General features: G+C 34.5%; 1 protein-coding gene across 5 annotated transcripts in view; it reads left to right on the forward strand.

Annotated features, from left to right (window-relative positions):
• Positions 1–22,068, forward strand: part of stai (stathmin) — an 87,942-nt gene that overhangs the window by 25,270 nt on the left and 40,604 nt on the right. For 4 of the 5 annotated variants that reach the window (XM_044393753.2, XM_044393751.2, XM_044393750.1 and 1 more), the window contains exon 2: positions 236–319. The exons of the other annotated variant lie outside the window; for it this stretch is intronic. In XM_044393753.2, the coding sequence (XP_044249688.1) occupies positions 236–319 (84 nt within the window). The remainder of the gene's footprint in view (positions 1–235; positions 320–22,068) is intronic. 5 annotated transcript variants of the gene reach the window in all.

A 22,068-nucleotide genomic window follows, 5' to 3' on the forward strand; every position in this document is an offset into this window, starting at 1 on the left:
CCACATCTAGTTGTAGGGTTATGTCAATAGCCCCATAACTCCAAAACTCCACCCCAGTGTAAATAGACTATTACAGTGCAGTTAAGGTGAAATGTGAAAAACTAGAATGATTTTCAGTTCATAGGTCAAACAGTTACCAAACAGTTATAAATATGCAATTGTATACTAATAAGTTAAAATGTTTTCCAAATCGGCTCTTCATAACGTTGCTCTCTTCCTCGGAATATTTAAATAGTGTCAAGAAGATCTGCGCCAATCAAGAAAAACAACAAGATACGCTCAAAGCAGCCGCGGCTCAGCAAGAAAGTCAAATTTATAAGTAAGTATAAAATAAATTAACATAATTGGAAGTACTTCAAAATAATTTAGGTTAAAATACAATTGTATTTTAAATTTATAACACTATGCAGCATCAAAAATGAACCTCGATGAATGCTATATTTTTGGATTCGTTACGAATTCCCAAGTTAAACTGCGTTTTCCAAAGAATTCCCCGACGCAAGGATTCTTAGCAAAAGGACCTCAAAGTTCGAAAAATGCTGAAATTGACCAACTTTGCGGAGCTCTCAGAGGCAAATGGATGCATGGCTTGGTTCGAAGTTAAAGTTTTTTAAAAGATACACCCTTTATCTTTCAAACCCCATACATAAAATAATTTTAGGATTTTTTTTAAGGCAGAAATAAATTTCAAAAAATATAGTCAAAAAACTGAAAAACATACAGCTGCGGTCAAAATAGTAGCAGTGTTGCCGCCTTGTGTTTTTAAAAGTTTGATGTTGTAATTTTTTCTTATCCAATTAGTCTAATAGTAAAATTATAATCAATACAATATTACCAGGAAAAGATCAATTACAACAACAAACTTTTAAATACACAGGGCGGCAACACTACTACCATTTTGACCGCAGCTGTATACTTTTATGTTTTTTTACTATGTTTTCTAGAATTTGTTTCTGCCCTAAAAAAAATCTTAAAAATTTTTTAAGTATGGGGTTTAAAAGATAAAGGCTGTATCTTTTAAAAAACTTTAACATCGAATCAAACCATGCATCCATTTGCCTCTGAGAGCTCCGCAAAGTTGGCCAATTTCAGCATTTTTCGAACTTTGAGGTCCTTTTGCTAAGAATCCTTGCGTCGGGGAACTTTTTGGAAAACGCAGTTTAACTTGGGAATTCGTAACGAATCCAAAAATATAGCATCCATCGAGGTAAATTTAAAAAGCACTAAAAATGCTGCACAGTGTAATCAATCATTACATTGCACACTGGGCCGGAAAGCTAATTTTTTGGCCAAAAATCCATACTTTCTTTTTTTTCTTAAAAGATTCAACTTTTCAATGAGCTGCAATTTGTTGGAATATTATATGATATAGATAATCTAAACTAAAGTCGGAAAAAAAACAAGAGAGAACGCTATAGTCGGGTGCCCCGACTATCAGATACCCGTTACTCAGCTAAAGGGAGTGCGAAGAAGATGGAGATAAAAACTTTGATCCGCCGTAACTTTTTAACGAATGGTCCGATTTAAAAAATTTCTTCTACATTTCGATAGGTATTGATAAACACCATTTAACTGCATTTTTACTTTTCCGAAATATTGAAATTTTTAAAATCGTATATAAGCAAACTGAAAAAAACTTGCGCCGCGTATGACACTTTCAATTTTTAGCGTCAATTTATTGTGACAATTTTTCATTTGTGTGGGTTTAAAGAAGTGCCAGAGAGTCAGAATTAATATTATATCGGGCCTTTATTATTGGTGTTAGTGTTAGAGCAACCAAAAATTTTTGATTCTTTCTCGCGCTCGTTTGGAGTTCCATTAAAGAAAAATTGCTACAATAAATTGACGTTAAAAATGGAATGTGTCATCTGAGCCTTAGTAAAATTGACAATTTTGCTGGTTGGGGCCTGTTTTACAATTATTACAGTTGATTTTACCAAGTTACCAAGCACTCCTAGCAAAGCGCATCAAAATCGCTCGACTTCAAGTTAAGCCTTCAATTAAAACTAAAATTACCGAAAACTAAGGCAAAACCGCATCGAGTCGGCGGTATGCGCTTTAAGTAAATTGATCAATGAATTTTTTTTTGAAGGAATGACTTAATTGGCGGATGGCACTCAAAGTCACTCGAAAAGCAAAGTTCTCATTTGCTAAATCAAAAAATAAATTTATTTTAGGAAACGAGTAAGACATACCAGCTAGATTATATTTTTTCAGTCAAAAGTTTGCAACGCAGTTAAGGAGATGTTACCGACCACATAAAGTATACATATATGGGCGGTTCTTTTACAAACCGAACGGATTCAGCCAAAAAAAAATTTCACATTTTTGATTTGCCTGAAACTTTTTCCAAATCCTGATACACGTGTTTACTTATTTTTCGAATAGTACAAAAAGTTTGTAAAAGAACCGCCCATATATTCTTGATCAGCACCAATAGGCGAGTCCATCTAGTCATGTCCGTCTGTCCGTTTCTATGCGAACTAGTCTCTCAGTTTTAAAGCTATCGCGATGAAACTTTCTTCTTTCTATTGCACGTAGTACATAAGTCAGGACGAGCTGGATCGAAGTTAAGTCAAATGAACTCACTCACTCTATTTTCAAAAATTGACTTTTTTGTCAATTCAAGTGGACTAAGCTAAGTAATACTCAAATTACGGATAAACTTCCGTTTAGCTCCTACCCCCAATTTTTTTCAAACTTTCCATATTGACGTGTTTTTGGGTCCTTGGGTCCTTACGGGAAAAATAGCCAAAGTTGGCGCAAATAACGGGATCTTGAAAAATAACGGTAAAAATCGTAAAATTTTCGGTTTTTTGCAGTTTTTTCGGAAAATAAAAGAAAAATCAAAAAATGTTTTAGACAAAAACAGAAGATATTTATAGAACGGATCTTTTGTGTATTAATCATTTTCTTCGTAAACTGCAATATCCCGCCATAAAATGGCGACAGATAGTTTTCGATTAGTCGATAACAGCATTTTACCTTCTACTCTGGTGATGGACCTATTTTGCCTTTTTATACGATGTATCGTGTTCATGCTCCTCGAAAAAAGGAAATGGAACGGATGACCTGAATGAAAGCTGGATAAGCTTTTAAAGAAAGTAGTAAGGTACGGGCAAGAAAACCGCCGCAGGGAAAAATTTTTTTCGCGATTTTTGTTTAAAAAAATTTTTGCCTGCGACTTTATAAATGATTTATATGTATTTTTTGTTAATACATTTTATTTCCGTTGTATAATTTGTATTTTATTTTGTTATCTAAATGTTATATTTAACTACGAGAACTGAAATGCTCTTCCTAAAAATGTAATGCCATTCTCGTGCTTAGGTAGTATCATCGCTAATACATCGAGAGACATCGATATAAATTTTGACACACCGATACAACATGAAGCTTTCGTGCGATATATCGGGCAAAATGACGCAAGTGTGCTCCAACGGTTTTTTATTTTCAAACATTGTGAAAAAATATTCTTATTTAGCGTTTTTAACGAAAACTATTAGTTTTACAGAAAAAATGTATAAAACATAAAATACTTATTTATTTAAAAGCTTTCATTTCTCCTAGCTAGCTTTTTGATTAAGTTATTATATTCGAAGATATTTAAGAAAAACTGTTTTTACCGTTTTTTTCCATGATACCGTTATTTGCGCCAATTTCGACTATTTTTCCAATAATCAGTGGATTTTGAAAGTTTGAACGAAATCGGGGGTTGGAGCTAAACGGAAGTTCACCCCAAATTACTTAGCTCAGTTGAGGATCCATCTAACTAGAATCAAATATCAGTGCAAAATAATATACAGGGGTGTCACAGAAACCGTTGACGGATTTGGGGACGGTTGGTTTAGAAACCAACCGACCAAAACCGTTGGTGTCACAGGAATTCGAGAGATTTCCTTTTTTCGGAAAATTTACCGAAAAACGACCAGGGCTGGATGCATACACTAAGTATCGAATATTCAATAATTATCGTATTTTATTTGACTTATTTGGACCATTTTCCAATAAGTTTTAAACTTAATTTATGTTTTTCTTGCAAAATTACAAAATGAATATATGTTTAAAGCGCATATTGTACATAATAAAAGAAAAAAATTACAAATTTGAATTACCCGCCAGGCTACATATTGCAGCCCTGAACAGCGGTTGCCGCGGCTGCGTTGGGTTATTTTCATTTTTAAGTTGGCAAGAATTTTAAAAGCGAACCGAAGTGCAGTCTGCTCTAGAGTACTTGCGAAGGCATAAACTGCGAGAGGCTAGGACGCAGAGGAGATCCTTACAAGCGGTTTTACCATGGGGCCCATGGGGATTTAACTCGTTGGCCAGGTCCTTTCACAAGAATGCGGCCGCCCTGAGTAAATCGTTTGGCAATGTCGATATTATCGCGAATGAATCGGAAGAATATGGTGTCTTGCGCTGGTAACCTATGTTTACCCCTGAAAATTAGCAAAGCTTATTAGTTTAAATTAATAATAAACAAAAATGTTGTACTTTCTTACATGTATGTCTTCTTCTTCTTCACAGCCAGCGTTTTACCTGGCAAAAATAGGACATTTTTTCACGTCAGTGATGCCAACTTTTTGCAAAAGGCGGCCTGTTTGTATTAATTTCTCAATAGCTACAACTTCTTTTACCATGAAATTTTTACCAGAAATAAGTTTCATTTTTAACTACAATACTTAGTACCTTTGAATAAATAATTCGTTAACAAAACATTTCGATAACTAAGCCTAGTACTCAGTTCGGCTAAGAGTTTTACTAGTCGAAAAATATTAATATTTTAGGGTGACCGAAGTTTTCGGAGTTCATCCGCAATGCATGTAGAATGGTCTTACTCTCAGCAAGCAAATTAACTGGCGCCAATTTTGAAATATTACAAAATGATTAGCCGACCTAGGTCGCAAGCTTTAAATTTGCTGTTGGAATGAGGATATGTATTGCTGCAACTCCTATAGGCAGTTTTCCATTGGTTTTTGGGGTTTTCAATCTATTTATAATATGTTATTGGCACACCGCTTCTGCACAAACACAGCCAAAGATCAAATTTTTTATTCTTTGGGCCGCGGCTAAAGGCGTTCATCAGAATTCATCCTCTAAATCTAGTATTTTTGTGGTATTTTCTTACTATTTCCTTAGCTCAACTGAGTACCGCGGTGAAAAAAGTCCCCGGCTAAGGGCTTTAGCTACCTATTTGCCTCTCGCTTACTCCTATGCTTAGCTAGCAGTTTTCGTCGTACTGAGTACTAGGCTCTAACTCCGAAATTTGGACAAATTTGGTATTTTAAAGTGCTAGTTAAATGGTAACACTGCCAGGTAGACGGTTTGCCGACGGATTTTTTGTAGCTCATTTTTTCGAGAGGTTTTATAAAAAGCATATTTTTAAATATATACCGAAGTAGGTATAAAATCGTAGTATGCAGGAAGTTCATAAAATTCATTAGAGTTGTCTTAAATAAAGTTATATTTTTGGGAAACATTTGTAAACGTCCGGCAAAATACGGGGGATTTAGAAACCGTCAAAAATGACGTCTGTGACACCGAGATTTGCTATTCGGGAGAAATTCGGTTGGAATGGTTTTCTGTGACACCCCCGATAGAAATATGTTTTTATCAAGTTTCAATCTTTTTGGCTTGTTTGACATTCTCAGGGAATTGCCCATATACATTTGGCTTCTTGTCTTTTTTTAAGTTACAAAGCTACCTTTAGTTTTAACTCGCCACAGATAACAAACATCATAATTCCATATTTAAATCCTAAGAATTCGCGAACCAAGGAGAAGATGCACAAAAGAGTGTAATGAAGAGGCAGAAATGAATGGTCTTCCTTCGACTTCTTAGTATTGTCATTCTTAAGAAGTTGCGGTCCAAGGAACAAGTATTCACAACACTATTTTGTGCTTTTCCTCCATGTGCCGAGAGTTATTAGGATTTAAATATGGAACTAAATAAAACCATTGAAAACAAGAAGCTTAGGTAGGTTTATATAGCCTTGCAGTTAAAGTACTAAACATTTAGTGCTTAAACTGTTTAAGCTTTTGTATTTATTTTTGTGCATACCTTGATCAGGGTAAAAGTGCGTTCCGATCGGACGTCTATATCCAACATAGTAAAGGAGACGTTTCCGACCCCATAAAGTATATGGGTAATTCCACGTGAAACGTGACAGGGTCATTTGTGTTAAATCTCAGAATCAATCGAAACGGAGAAGTGTAAGAAAGGGAACGCAATATTCGCGCTTTCCGGTGCTCGTTTTGCTGTTCTTTTCTTACACGTTGCGCTGTTGTTGCTTGATGCAAAGTTTTTTTTTTTTTAGGCTTTGATTTCAACGAATGTTGAAAATGAAGGTTGGTCGCACGACTAGTGCATATGACCAGATACTTTGTCTTGAATTTTGTGTTACACAAACTTAACCTAAAAGTGAATCCACACCACGAGGTCCCTTGCCCTACCCGGCGTGAAATGTGCGTTTTTCTTCAAAGGCCTGTGAATGTGGACTGCTTGATGCAAAGTTGTTAAACTAAAATCGTTGTCTTTACTAGTAGGTCTATCGATTAAAAAAATTTTAGTTTACCACTTTGTTAAGAATTAATAAGGCAATATGAGGATAATTTTTTCATTCGGAAACCGCGTGTATTCCGGCGTACAGAATTTTTAAAATTTAAAATTCCCTTAAAAACACTTAAATTAAAAATTTTTAAAAATATTCTTCTGAAAGATGTTAAGATGTCCCACAAAGTTGCATACGAAATATTTAAATATCTCAAACGAGTCAAGCGCTGCATAACTTAAAAATCGAAGCTTAAGGGGGGTAGGTCTTTGGCACCAAAAAATCGACTAACTTTGCGTTTTCTTTTATAAAAACTGGTTGGATGGATTTAATTCAAACCTTTTGTATATTTAGTGTGTCATTTACTTAACATCCACTAATTTTCATTGCCGACACTATCGGCAAATATATCGGTGGCAAAGCGATTGCTGAAACACTATTAAAAAAAGGCGTTTTGCGGTGTTCACTGTACCTGCCCTAAAAATGATTGGAATTCCATTTTGTTTTTACATTTCGCTTAAGAATTAAAATAACCCGCCCCCTATGATGCGCTTTTTTATTTTTTATTTTTAAGAATTTTTCTCGATAGTCCCAAGTCAAAAAAGCGTTTTTCACCTTTAAAATTTGACTTTCGGCTTAAAAATAAAATATTTAAAGTTAAAAAATAAAAAAACGCTTCATAGGGGGCGTATAGGTCATATGCGACAAATTTTAAAACGATCGGTTGAGCCGTTTAGAAATGCCGATGAACACGGACTTTCAAAACGTGGTTTCGAGAAAAACGCTCTTAAAGATGCACTTACGTTCCTAAAGTCTTAGAGGTTAGGGTACTAGTTTTAGCATAACTTCTAAAGTTTTTTTCCGATTGACTTAAAACTTTTTTGTATACTCTTAAGATGTTAATCTACAAGAAAACAAATTTAAAAAAAAAATCGAAATTTTTTTGGCAAGACCCTACGCCCCCTTAACTAGAAAAATATTTTTTAAAAATAAACGGTAAGAGTTAAAAAAAAAACCGATCCTTATATTTCAATCCTCTATCGAAAAAAATAATTTCGATTGATTCTGAGATTTGACCCAAATGGGCCTGTCACGTTTCACGTGGAATTACCCATATATATTCTTGATCAACATCACTAGCGGAGTCGTTCCATGTCCGTCTGTCTGTCCATTTCTACGCGAGCTATTTCTTCAAATTGAAAGCTTTCTTTCATCTTCGGGTAGTAATGTTCAAAGTCTGAATCGGACGATTCGTAATTCGGAGTTTTCAAATTGAGTAGTTGTGCTCTCAATAAATGCGATTTTGTTTTCCTGAATGTACATACTTCAAACATACAACGGTGTCGTTAATACAAAAACAAAAGCAAAAAGAAAATAAAAGCAAAAGAAACATAGAACACTAGGAAAGGTATCGAAAAATCAATAGTGCATTAGCCTTTCCTTCAGCTATGTATATACAAACTGCCGCTTGTATGTAAAAAACAGTTGACTATTTCTAGCTGTCTCAAAAAACTCTCACTTTGGGACCCTTTGAGCAAATAGTCACATACGGAGCAAATAGTCACATACAAATAGTCACAGAAATTATTTCCAACCGAAATCCGTTAAAGTTCTTACTTGCATCAATGCAAAATCCAACCGTCTTCGGTTGGAAGAGATTTCTGTGACACCCCTGATAGAAACTGTTTATTTTGTATCAAAGGGTTTTCGGTCTTTGCTCAACCAGTAACCGATTTTTTTGTTTCAAAACGGTTTCGGTTGATCAAAGACCGTTTGAACTGAACGGAGAACAAAAACGGTCTTTCGACTTTTTATACCTTTGTGTTTAAACACAGAATATGTTCTATACACCAAAAATTTTGTTTGTTTTTTCCAAATATTTTAAACCTAATTACATGTTTTAAATTTAATTTTTAAAAATAATTCCATTTTTTATTTATAAAAATCTTAAACAAAGAGTATTTCGGATTTTATTGTGTCTTAAGCTTGAACGCGAAGTACAGAACTTTAGCAGACCAAATTTTTCAAGTTATATTTTTACCTAATGTAAATTATGAAAAACCGCGAGTTCTTCAGAAGATTATGGAAGATGAGATGATTTACTCTGATACTGCTGAATTGTTGAAAATTCAACAAAAAATTTCAGCAATTAAGGGAACGACCCAAAATGGTTCTTGTTGAATTTTCAAACAGCTGTTATTTGTTGAGAAGTTTTACGGCCAGAGCTGTCACCTTTTTTTAAAAGTCGTGGCAACTCTGTAACATTTTAGTATCACCAGTACGCATTATTTATTTTAAAATCAACTTAGAAAGCATATCTGTAGTTCTTTTTACCTTGGTAACACTTTTAGACAATAACTAGCAATAATAAATCAAATTTTACATGCTTTAAGTTCCGTGAACAAATAACAGCTGTTTGAAAATTCAACAGGAACCATTTTGGGTCGTTCCCTTAATTGCTGAAATTTTTTGTTAAATTTTCAACAATTTAGCAATTCAACAGTTTAGGGAATCCACCTAACATTTGTCGTTCAAGGCGATAGTGGACGTTACACAGTGTAAGATTTTGCCAATCTATGGGGACTTAAATCAGTAGGAGTCGGAGTTTGGAGTGAGTATTCTAGTAAGCCCAAAGATTATGTTGGACATCAAAAAAATGGGCAAGCCCCTTTAGGAGCCGTAACGAAATGAAAAAGCAGTTTTTTAGACAAAAACAATTTCCGAAACTTTTAACTATTTTAGTATTTTATGTTACAACTTTAGGCAACTTAAAAAATGTTGTTTTTAATTGGTGCCTTTTTTATACCCGTTCCTCGTAGAGTAAAAGGGTATATTGTATTTGTGTAAAAGAATGTAACAGCTAGAAGGAAGCATTTCCACCCTATAAAATATATATATTCTTGATCAGGGTCACTAGCCGAGTCGATATAGCCATGTCCGTCTGTCCGTCTGTCTGTCTGTATGTCCGTATGAACGCTGAGATCTCGGAAACTATAAAAGCTAGAAGATTGACATTTTGCATGCAGATTCTAGGAGTTCCTACGCAGCGCAAGTTTGTTTCGAAAGGATGCCAAGCTTCCTCTATCGCCCACAATCGCTTATATACGATTTTAAAAATTGCAATATTTCGGAAAAGTAAAAATGCAGTTTTATTGTGTTTATGAATACCTATCGAAATGTAGAAGAAATTTTTTAATCGGACCATTAAAACTATTTTCGGTTTTTGTATTTTGTATTTCTATTTTTAACGAAACCAGTTATGACAGAGCTTTTGCAATATTTCCAACTTTTTTAACTTTGACGTCTAGCTTCTGAACTAATGACTGGAACTCAATGCTGTGTATAAGAAAGTTAAAGAGCATTCTATTACCTGTAAATTGGATCTAAGATGAACTCACAACTCGAGATAGAAAACAAAAATAAAATGTCTCCTAGATTTCTCAAAAGACAGTTTACTCATGTGTAATTTCAATTTGGAGTGATCAATGTCATTGCCAAACACCATCACTGCGTGCTTTACAAGAGCGTCACGCTGAGCGGTTTTTATATTTTTTTACCACCCTCGAAAAATGGAGCACGGCTTATTTCATTCATTTTTAAATAGAAGGTCTTTGAGCAAAATATGATAATTATTTTATTTTAGATTTTGATGTATGTTCTGGTTTGATAGAATACGATAGAATAATAAAAGTTTTTTTCCACCAAACAGAAACATGAAAAAAAATGGAAATACTTTTTGGAACTTTTTTTAAAAAACAAAAAAAATTTTTTTGGTAAAAAAAATATGTTTGTGTATTAAAAATTGTCTAAAGTTTCAGGGAAAAATTATTTTTGGCAGCTCCCACTGATCACGCGATGCAATTGATAAGCTCGCTTCGCAGTGCAAACTTGCATGCATTTCTAAAGTCCAACTTTAAAAACAGTTATTTTCAAAAAAAAAAATTTGTTTTGTTTAGTCCCTGTTTTTGTAATAGTTGAACATTTCTAAAAGTACTGCTTAAAGCTCATCGACTTCAAAAAAGTTCAACTCTTGCTAAAAGTCCCCCTAAATTGGCAAAATCTTACACTGTGCGGTAGAGTGGGCGTGGCCCTGCGTAGAAAGCCCAATAATATATGTTCCTAGTCCCAGCTTTCTAGTTTTTGTAGTTTCCGTGATCTCAGCGTTCATACGGACGGGCAGACAGACAGACGGACAGACAGACATGGCTAGATCGACTCGGCTACACCGAAAAAAAAACAAGAGAGAACGCTATAGTCGGGTTGGTGTCCCGACTATCTAATAATCGAACCTCAGCTAAAGGGAGTGGTATAAATATACACAACAAAATTGCATTTATACTTCTCGGAAATCCTTAAAGATGTGGGCGCAGGACACACTTTAAAATCGTTAGTGGGCGATTGTGGGCTTTAAAGGGGGCGTGGCGCTCGGCTGAAATAAACTTGCGCTGCGTAGGAGGCCCAAGAATATGTGTGGAGAATCGTAACTTTCTAGCTTTTGTAGTTTCCGAGATCTCAGCGTTCATACGGACAGACAGACGGACAGACGGACATGGCTAGATCGACTCGGCTTGTGACCCTGATCAAGAATATATATAAAAACTTCTAAAATCGACTGTTATAATTGTCAAACAGTCCCCAACCACAAAAAATTGTCAATTTTGTCAAGAATAAAGGTGTGTGTCTTTGCTAATTGTGTGTATTGAAAACAGTGAAAGTAACTATTTAATTAGTAGAATTGACTTTTTTGTGTGGTTGGGGACTGTTTGACAATTATAGCAGTTGATTTTACAAGTTTTTATACTTATTACTTATTATTATTACTTATACTTATTCACAATTCCAATCAATAAGTTTAGATTTCTCTAAGGGAGTGATGTCGATTAAAATGCTGTTTTCCTGTTGCTTTGTTGTTTCCTTTAATTCAGTTCAGTTTTGATTGTCCATTCGTCTGACTCATCGAGCTCAGCTGGCAACCAATAGCAATTAAGCCCTTCAAATTGACTGTTCCACGGATGGGCCATTCAGATGTCAAAGAGTTTTACTTTATAGTCGGGAAGTAACAACAACAACAAGACGATAAAGGCGACTGCCGTAAGTATTTCGGCTTTGCTTTTCCAAAAAAAAAATATGCGACACGACAAAAATAAAAACTACAACTCCTGGAGACCAAGCCAAAGTAAATGTGCAAGAGTGTTGCCAACATTTTTATGTCGCTTGTGGTTTGTCGGCGTCATCGTTTTAGTCCTTCCGTTCGTGCATTAGTTGAACACCGAATATCTGCGCGACAACAGCTTCGGCAGAAGATACAAATAAGAAGAATTTTTTATTCAATTCGATTCATTGTCCAGTGTGTCTGCTTCTGTGTGTGCTTCTTTTGCAATGGTGGCCATGCATTTACATTTAAATAGTATGTAAAATTTTAAGCTTAAGATTGAGTTGGGTTAATTCACTTTTTTTTTGTTCTCGAAACATTTAATTAATCAATTCAATCCTTTTTTTGTAATAAAGAGATGACTCGTGCGAGGTACTTAAATTATTTCAAGTTAAAATAAGGTTATGATTGTTAAAATATAGCTACAAGGTAACTTACTGCTCGTTCTCTTATTCTTCATCATATTTTCCCTTTTCACTGACTTACTTTTTCGGTATCAAGTTAAGAGTGATAATTACTACTTATAATTACACTGTTTTACCTCGAAATGTTCAAGAAACCGATTGGCTTTAATGCTCCATTTTTATACCCGTTACTCGTACACACAAAAAAAAAGCACGTCTCGGTAAAATCGATATGTATAGTATAGAGGTGCAGAAAGATCGATGGAAACATCGATGCATCAATGTTTTTCAATTTTTCAAATCATCGATGTTTTTAGGGCCACCACTGTTCAATAAAAAAGGAACGTTAAAGGTTTGTAATTTGTTACATTTTTATATTTAATTCAGCGGAAAAAAATGTTTTCAGTCATGGGTCACTACACACAAAAAAATTTGCTTGGTAAAATTGACCAACAAAGATAGTTACGTAACTATTAAAATAGTTACGTGTATTTTGTTTTTGCTTTGGGTTTGTGTCTGTGCTAATTGTGTGTATTTTGTTGTTGTGAAATGACTATTTACTTAGGCTGGGATGACACATTCAATTTTTATCCTAATTTATTGTAACAATTTTTCCCTTATGGGAGTTCAAATGAGTGCGAGCGAGACAGGTATATTATGAATTCGCCGCACAATTATTGCTGCTAGCAGCAGAGCAGTCGACAAAAATTGATTCTGGTAGATTCAATATTGACGCTAGACACAATTTCAGGGCATACTATGTGAAAAGTGCTGTCAAAGTAAATATGGATCTGAAAAAGGCTGCCCTATTCACATTAGAACTTAATATTGTTTTAATTAACTTATTAAAAGCGCGTAAAAAGAAAAGGAAGAAGTTTTCTGCAAACTGACTATTGAAAAGGAAGAAAGAAGGTAAAATCTTAATTATGTGACTGTGACTGGATAAAATAATAGAATATGGTGTGTAGGATTTAGCCACAGGCTTATGCGCGAACTAAATGATGAAGATGAAAATTTATACATCCGCACCCTACGGATGACTCCACATCAGATTGGACAACTTTTGGAAAAAGTCAAGCCATTTATACAAAAGAAAACAAGAGAGAACGCTATAGTCGGGTTGTTATCCCGACTATCTAATACCCGTCACTCAGCTAAAGGGAGTGCGAACGCTGTGTCGGGTTGGTGTCCCGACTAATAATCATAACTCAGCTAAAGGGAGTGCGAGGGAGATATATATATAATTTTTGATTGCGTATAACATTTTAATGAATGGTCCGATTTGAAAAATGTATTCTACATTTCGATAGGTATAAATATACACAAAAAAATTGCATTTATACTTCTCGGAAATCTTTAAAGATGTGGGCGCAGGACCCATTTTAAAATCGTTAGTGGGCGATTGTGGGCGTTAGAGGGGGCGTGGCGCTCGGCTAAAATAAACTTGCGCTGCGTAGGAAGCCAAAGAATATGTGTGGGAAATCTCAACCTTCTAGCTTTTGTAGTTTCTGAGATCTCAGCGTTCATACAGACGGACAGACGGACAGACGGACAGACAGACAGACGGACAGACGGACAGACGGACATGGCTAGATCGAGTCGGCTAGTGACCCTTGAAAGGGATTCCTGTAATAAGGAAAACAACCTTCACGCTTGAGTTCTGTATAAAAACTGATTTTATTTCATTAAGTCTTTGCTTACGTAGCTAACATGAAATTCTTATAATATACTTATCTATGGTCTACGCAGAGACCACATCTGTTTGCCTGAGCGGGAGCCTTATCAACGGCCTCCTGCAAAGCGACCCTTTGTACAGTGTGAGAACTATAATTATGGTCAGGCTCAAGTGGCCTGTACTTAAGATTACAAGTGTTAGCACTGCACCCTTGTAGGGTTTGAGTTACAGATCGTTATTTACGGCTCTAGATCAATTTACATATTGACATGACTGAACTCGTAAAATATTAGATTTATTATAAAAGGTGTTCTTCTTGAACATTCTGCCAAGGGCGGCAAGATGCGGTGTAGAGGTTATCAATTACATAAATTCTTTTCGTTAACAATGCAAATATAAAATTAGTGGACTGTATATTTAATTCGATATATTGTATCTGCTTTTTAACTTATATGTTTAGACACCTTGCAACGGTCTTGGATTTTATTATCAAATTTATAAAATCTTTATATATTAAATCTTTAATTTTAACATGATACCTTTTCATGTACTCTTTTTCATTCTTCAACCGTTTAATATTTACTGTATAATTAAACAGACCTAGCTTTAATGGGCACCAAATCATTCTTAAATAGAACCTACTTTGCTTCACAAATTTGTAATTATATAACTTGGCCCGAAAGTATGCGTTGCAAATCCTAACTGTCATAGGACTTCCATTTATTAATTCTAAGTCTATTGACTCTTCTTCTACTAAATGAACGGTTGTAAGAACGTCATTTACTTCAAGTAACACGGATGGTGAACTAAAAATAACCTCACCTTCAAAGTGAGGTCCTGCCGGCGGAATATTACGGCAGTGTATTTCTTTATCCTCTATTTCTTTAGAAATCGTTAAGCTACCCAACTCTTTCTCTTTTAATGGACTCGATAATACAGTTTGTGAATCTATCACTATGGACGGCAGTCCATGTAGTGACGAAGCGCACCAGGAGAGTGTGCGAAGGCGACTACTATTATATAGCCGCAAAATTGAAAATCTGCTGTGATAGTCCGATCGTAATGAGTAATACACCAATCGAAAGGTATTGCAAAAACTTAAAGGATTGCATACCAAGACCTTAAGAAAATCAATTGGCTTGGGAGAGAGAGCGGTGAAAGTGAAAAAGTGAAAATTTCGAAATTTGGAGCTGTTGGGGCCGGTGGGGATAAATGCCCCCTCGCAATGTCTTAATTGTATTCCTTTTGAAAATACCCGTCGAATGAGGGGTCATTTGTCAAAATCCGACGCTCCGTTCAAAAGTTATAGCCAAAATAAGATTTTCTTCTTCTTCCCAAAATGAAAATTTAATTCTGTTTGTCCACTTGTCCACTTGTCCACTTGTCCACTTGTCCACTTGTCCAAAATATGTTTTTTAAGCTCTGAAAATTTGATATGACGTTCATCACATCGATATAAAAAACTTTTGTTCTACCACTTTTGGAAAAACCCGCTAGTTTAGCGGGAAAACAGCTATAAATAGCTAAAATTCTGAAAGCCGTAACTTCTATACTACTAAAGCTACAGACTTGTGCTGCATCTCGTTTGAAAGGTATTTTTAAATGTTATAAACGCCTTCTATATGCAATTTGTGTAAATGTAATAGTTAAAAAGATATGAACAAAAGAAAATTTGTTTAAACTTTTTTTTTAGCTTTTTTTTATTTTTCTCAAAAACGGCTCTAACGATTTTCTTTAAAACCTTAAACTGTATAGCCCTTGAGATTCCTTAAATTTTGGTATATAACACATTACTGTAAAAAGTCACGTTTAAAAGTTATTTTTATACGAAAATGGCCACTTTTGCCAGCTCGAACAATTAACGCTCCCTGAGTATTGAATTTTGTGGGAGGGTGTCCGAACTGTATTTTAGGGTCATGGAATCAGTAAATTTGCACTTAAGAGTTCCATATAGGAATCTTTTGTTCTACGACTTTTGGAAAAAGCCGCTACTTTAGCGGGAAAATAGCTAAAAATGGCTAAATTTCGTTAGTTTTTAAGTTCTACACTACTAAAGGTACAGACATGTGCTATACCTCGTTTAAAAGGTATTTTGAAATACTTCAACGCCTTTTTAACTTAATTCGTTAAAATACAATAGTTTAAGAATTATGATTTATGACCAATTTAAATTTAAATGTTTATACTAGCACCTATGAGAGCAAAAGTAAACAAACAAAAACTTCTGATATCAAATAAAAACACCTCTTAACGAGGTAAAAAACTAGTGACGATCGCACCTTCAACGTACAAAAGTTCTGATATCAACTTTTGTGACGAAAAATAATTTTAGATGCGACTAAATAAGTACGCTACCTAAAATTTATTCATTCGGCACGCTAAAACCGAAAAACATTCGTGTAGATATTAAATATTTGCTAAAGCGGGCCGAACGAGTAAATTTTAGGTAGCGTACTTATTTAGTCGCATCTAAAATTATTTTTCGTCACAAAAGTTGATATCAGAACTTTTGTACGTTGAAGGTGCGATCGTCACTAGTTTTTTACCTCGTTAAGAGGTGTTTTTATTTGATTTGATTTGATTCTAAAGTATTCTCTTTTTGTTTGAATTCATTACAACAAATTAATTCATCGAGGTAATTTGAAAACTGTTTCTCTGGCAGGGTAAGAAACTCTTCTTCCCTAAGAACCCAAGGACAATATCCTTCAGTGCGGAATCTTTTCTTTATGACCGTTACTATATTTTGAACATCGAACTCCAATTCATCAATAATGCGCTCAAATTCTTTGCGTTCAAAATAACATCTAGCCTGTTCCACCACATTAAACAAATTTGTAGCTAAATAGTTAATCTTATTTCTTCTTATGTTAAGAGAATCCTTGCAGCCACTCAAATTATTTACTGTCTCATCGAGATATTTGTTTAATTGCTCGACTTTCTCTAAGAAGGCCACCTTTGCACTAAAATAACTAATATCGGACATCGACATCGTGCTTTTTACAACTATATCAGTTACTCATATCGAACTTATCTGTTGATCACGTTGACTTAGCCCATTGATGACGATAGCGTTTTTTCAAAGATGTTGTCGACGACGTTCTTGTAGCGACGATTTTGGCGACGACTTCCCTTGGTGTCCAGGTCCTGCGGTCAGCCAGCAAGTCTTCTTCCTTCCAAAATGAAATTAAGTTATGGTGCCGAGATCGTCCTCTCGGTAGCTTGATGTATTATATTTATCCCAGTTTCGGGATGTTAAAATGCAATATTGCATCTGCAGGCTATTTGCCCAATGGTGTATATTTTCCCATAATCCAAATTAATGGAGTTGAACGCTTAATTGCGATTCAATTCAAGGCCCTTTTACAATATTTACATTTATATTGCAGGCTCTTGTTAACCATAGTCAATGCTAATGGTAATATTATTATTTATTGTGCACTTTTTCTTTAATAATAATATTTTTATTTAGTCGGATTTTTCAATTTTATGCTTTATAGCTTCTTGGCTTTATAACATTTGTAGGCACTTTTCACCCTTATTTTTCCAAATTTTTGGATTTTGCGCAATTTTCTCTTGTGGATTTTTTTTCCAATACAAGAGTATTTCATTTGCAATTAGGCACTTTTTGCAAATGTTATTTTGTGGGCACTTTTTTTTTTTTTAATGCACTTTTCACAAAATTTTATATTTTTTATATCCGCTGTTTTGGCCACGGACACGCCTTACCAACTTATTGGTTTTAATATATATGAATCACTATATTTTTCTATATATTAATCCGATGTTAAGGCCTCGGAAACGCCCTACCGACTGTAGCAACCTGTAGCTGTTAAAAAACAGAATCTTTAAGGTTCTTAAAAACAAAAAAGACTCTTTATTTGTCTTTTTGCTTTTATTTTGTTCAACACTTTTGTCTCTTACCTCTGGTGGGGGAAAACAATCGTGTGAATCTGTTTGCAACCTGTAGCTGCAAGTGTCTAGCACTTGACAGAATCTTTAAGGTGCAGAATATCTCTGAGTCTCTTACCACTGGTGGGGGAAAACTGCAGAGTAGTCTGGCCCATTGTTCCGCAAGGAATTAAAGGCTCGAAGGACCAAAATGAAAGGGATTCCTGTAATAAGGAAAACAACCTTCACGTTTGAGTTCTGTATAAAAACTAATTTTATTTTTCTAAGTCTTCGCTTACGTAACTAACATGAAAATCTTATTATATACTTATCTATGGTCTACGCAGAGACCACATCTGTTTGCCTGAGCGGGAGCCTTATCAACGGCCTCCTGCAATGCGACCCTTTTCTGCAGTGTGAGAACTATATTTATGGTCAGGCTCGAGTGGCCTGTACTTAAGATTACAAGTGTTAGCACTGCACCCTTGTAGGGTTTGAGTTACAGATCGTTATTTACGGCTCTAGATCAATTTACATATTGACATGTACTGAACTCGTAAAATATTAGATTTATTATAAAAGGTGTTCTTCTTGAACATTCTGCCAAGGGCGGCAAGATGCGGTGTAGAGGTGTATGCGATATACTTACATTGCTGATTATATTTATTGCAATACAAAATTAGTGGACTGTATTTATTCGATATATTTTATCTTGCATAACAAATTTACCACCTTGCAACGTCTTGAAATGATTGTATTATAACATTACAAAATTTAAATCTTTAAATTATTTATTTTAAACATTTTCTAATAATTTATTATATTTATATGTTTAGATATTATGCATACCGCTTGGTATGGCTATGGCTTGTAATTGCCTTTGTATTTTAATATTTTTAGATATTTAGTTTTAAATATGCATTGTCTAAAATCGGCATTTTTAATTTCATTTGATAATTTACTGATTTCATCCAAATGGATAATTAATGGTAAGTTGAGCTAATTTCATCGAATCTTTAGTATCTCGTTTTCTATGTAAGACAAATATTTTATTATCTGTACGTTGTGTTAAGCAACTATTATTTTGTTCATACCTAAAGAATTAAACAAGAAAACGCTTAAGCTGACAACTACTTAACTTTTTAAATACACTCTGCAACATTTTGGAGTGCACCTGAAACTTTTACCAATGAATGAAATCAAAGTAACTATCTAGTCTAGATAAAACCCTAGTCTCCAAATTTCCTAATTTGTCATATTTTTCTAGGATCAAACTCTACTTTATTTCCAGACTTTAATTTGTCTAGTGGATAAATTTGGCTTATAGTTCTTTTTATAAAACCATTTTGCAATTTAACTTTTACTGTTTCTTTGCCTTTTCCTATACGGACCTGAACCACTTTTCCCATCAACCACTTTGTTAAATAGGAAGTCTGATCTCGTACTAGGACAACCTGTCCTTTCACTACATTAGGACTATTCTTCTTCGTAGCTGAACTAACGTCAACTTTACCATTACCTCCGAAGTGAGGTCCTGCCGGGGGAATAAAATTACTGTTATTTTTATTTTTTCCTTTTAAATTCCGACATTTATCCAAATCGTTAAAATTAATAGTTGTCCCTACTATAGTCTTTTTTGCATTGGATTTTTGACATCCAGAGACAATCCACCCGAAATCAGTTTTTTGTCCTAGGAGCCCATCTTTTTTAACAACTCCACTCTGCAGAATGTGAGTGTATATATCTGATCCAATGATCAGATCCACCCGCCCCGACTTATCAAATTCAGGGTCAGCTAAATTAAGGTTCTCCCATTTCGATTTGTCAACATTGACTGTGTTGATCGGAAGATTTCTTATTATTTTAGGAAGTACAATAGCTTCCACTTTCATGGTTTTTTCTGAACTTTTACTTTTGATTAAAAGATTTACTTTGTGCTTCGAGATGCACTTTCCTGTGGACGATACTCCACTGATCTCCTTTTGAGATCGAATAAGCGGTAGTTTTAAAATCCGAACAGCTGCTTCAGAAATTATTGTGCTTTGAGAACCACTGTCAATCAAAGACCTAAACTTTTCGAATCCTCCTTTAGAAGATTTAATTTGAACTTGTGCTGTAGCTAACAACACTTGTTCCGACGTCATATTCTTTATAACCTTTTTATTTTTTTGGTTGTTACTATAATTTATATGAATCATGCTGTGATGATTTTTCTTACATATAAAACACGAAATACCGCTGGGACATTTTTTATTAAATGTGTGTTTTAAACATTTAAAACACAACTGTGCTTTTTTGGCTTGCTCCATTCTTTCAGATGGATTTAACGCCTTAAATATGTGACATTGAAATAATGTGTGTCCCACACCTTTGCAAATAGGACACCTTTTAGTATATAATGGGCTTACATTGATACTAAATACTTTTTTAACAGGCCTTGCATCCTGAAAAGAGCTTATTGAACTTAGTCGTTGCTCTAAAAATTCAAGGACGTCGGAAAGAACTTGAATTTCTTTTGTTTTTTTAACCTGGCTCTCATATAATTGCAGAGCCTCTTTACCAAATTTTTTAATAATAATTTGAGCAAAGATTATGTCAATTTCGTCAGAAATTTGTGCCTTTAATTTAATTATGTAAATTGACTCATTTATAGTGTCAATAAACATTCTTAATTGCCGAACCGAGTCAATATTTACATTTTGGAGGTCAAGAAGGCGATTAAGTTGATCAGAAAATATTTTTCTTTTATTTTCGTACCGCTTGGTTAACAGTTCCCAAGCGGCCTCATAATTTTCCCCTGATCCCAACAATAAGTGGGAAACAACATTCCTGGCTTCTCCCTTAAGTGAGATTTTGAGGTAATTAAATTTCAAGGTAGGACTGAGATCTTCCCTTAAATGTATGAGTTCATTGAATAACTCATAAAATAGGTCCCAATCTTTGGAATCTCCATAAAATGTGGGTACCTGAATTTTAGGCAGCGTTGGCAAATCATCAATTTTATGATTTGCAACTTCTACCTTTTTTGGCACAATTTCCTCTAGTTTTTTTCTCATGTCTTTGGTAACCATGGAAATATCGAACGCTAATTCCTCCAATATATCATTATATCTTCTAATCGTGACGTCCGTAGTGTTTCCCTGCTTTAAACAAACTAGCTTATCCCAATAAAAATTTATCTTCCCAATCCTAATTTCAAAAGTTTTAATTTTATCGTTTTGAATGTCCTCAAATGTGTCTTTTAAATACCTTTCTAACTGCTCTATTGCTGTATCTAATTGGCTTTCACAGTTTAAATTTGTATCTACATTCTGCTCTTTTACCATTAATTTTCCTTCGGACTTGTCAGAATCAGCTAACACGTTATCTATTCTTACTTTAATTCTATTAAAAATAGAGAGCATTTGCTCGTAATGACTCTTAATGAAGTAGTCATGGTCGACTACTCCAATATGAATCAGAGCTTTATGATTTTGGATGCATTCAGCCTTCAGCTCATCAAATTTCTTTAAATACTCGAAAGATAAGCTTGGGAGCTCTTCAAGCGCCTTACTGGCGTTTGTAATCTCTACCTGCCTTTTTATAAGTGCGATAGTTTGATCGGACAACATTTTTGCTATATACTTTTTATAATTCAAAAAATTATATTAACCGACTTAAATTACCGACAACTTATATAATATTATTATTTATAATAATATAATTTTCAATTATTTAATTATGAATGATAGGACTTATCTGATCCTATTTGTATTTTATGGTCGTCGTATATGCTGTCGTCGCTGCTGACTCTATGATATTCGATGATTTTGCCGCTGTCGATTAAAGTTGACTTTTGTAGATGCTGTCCTCGATCTTGTAGTTGTAGTTGTATTCGTAGACGTGCTGAAGTCCTTGAAGTCCTGGAGTCCTTATATGCAGGTTTAAAGTTGATTTGAGTTTTTTTTTTTTCTTGGGATTTTTTTTTTTTTTTTATTTGATCGTGATAACTTTTTCGATGTAGGCCTCGAATACGCCTGATTTTATTAATCACTTTTTCGATGTTTAAACGGCCTCGAAAACGCCAAAAAAAATTAACTGCTCGATGGCAAGAATTTTTTTTTTTTACTTGTCGATTATTCGACTACTTCACAAAAAATATTTTGTATTAATTTTTTGTTAATCACATAATTGCTAAAAATTTATTAACATAAAAGATTCTTTTGTATCTTTTTGCTCTATAAATTTATACTCTGTCTCTTACCACTGGTGGGGGAAGACAAGAGCCAATTATTTTTATCAACCTTTTAAAACTGCAATGCGTTACAGATTTTTTAAAGGTGCTGGCCTGACTTCTGAGTCTCTTACCACTGGTGGGGGAAAACTGCAGAGTTGTCGAAGGACCAAAATGAAAGGGATG

The sequence above is a fragment of the Drosophila takahashii genome, chromosome 2L (genome assembly GCF_030179915.1).
Source record: "Drosophila takahashii strain IR98-3 E-12201 chromosome 2L, DtakHiC1v2, whole genome shotgun sequence".
Lineage (NCBI taxonomy): Eukaryota > Metazoa > Arthropoda > Insecta > Diptera > Drosophilidae > Drosophila > Drosophila takahashii.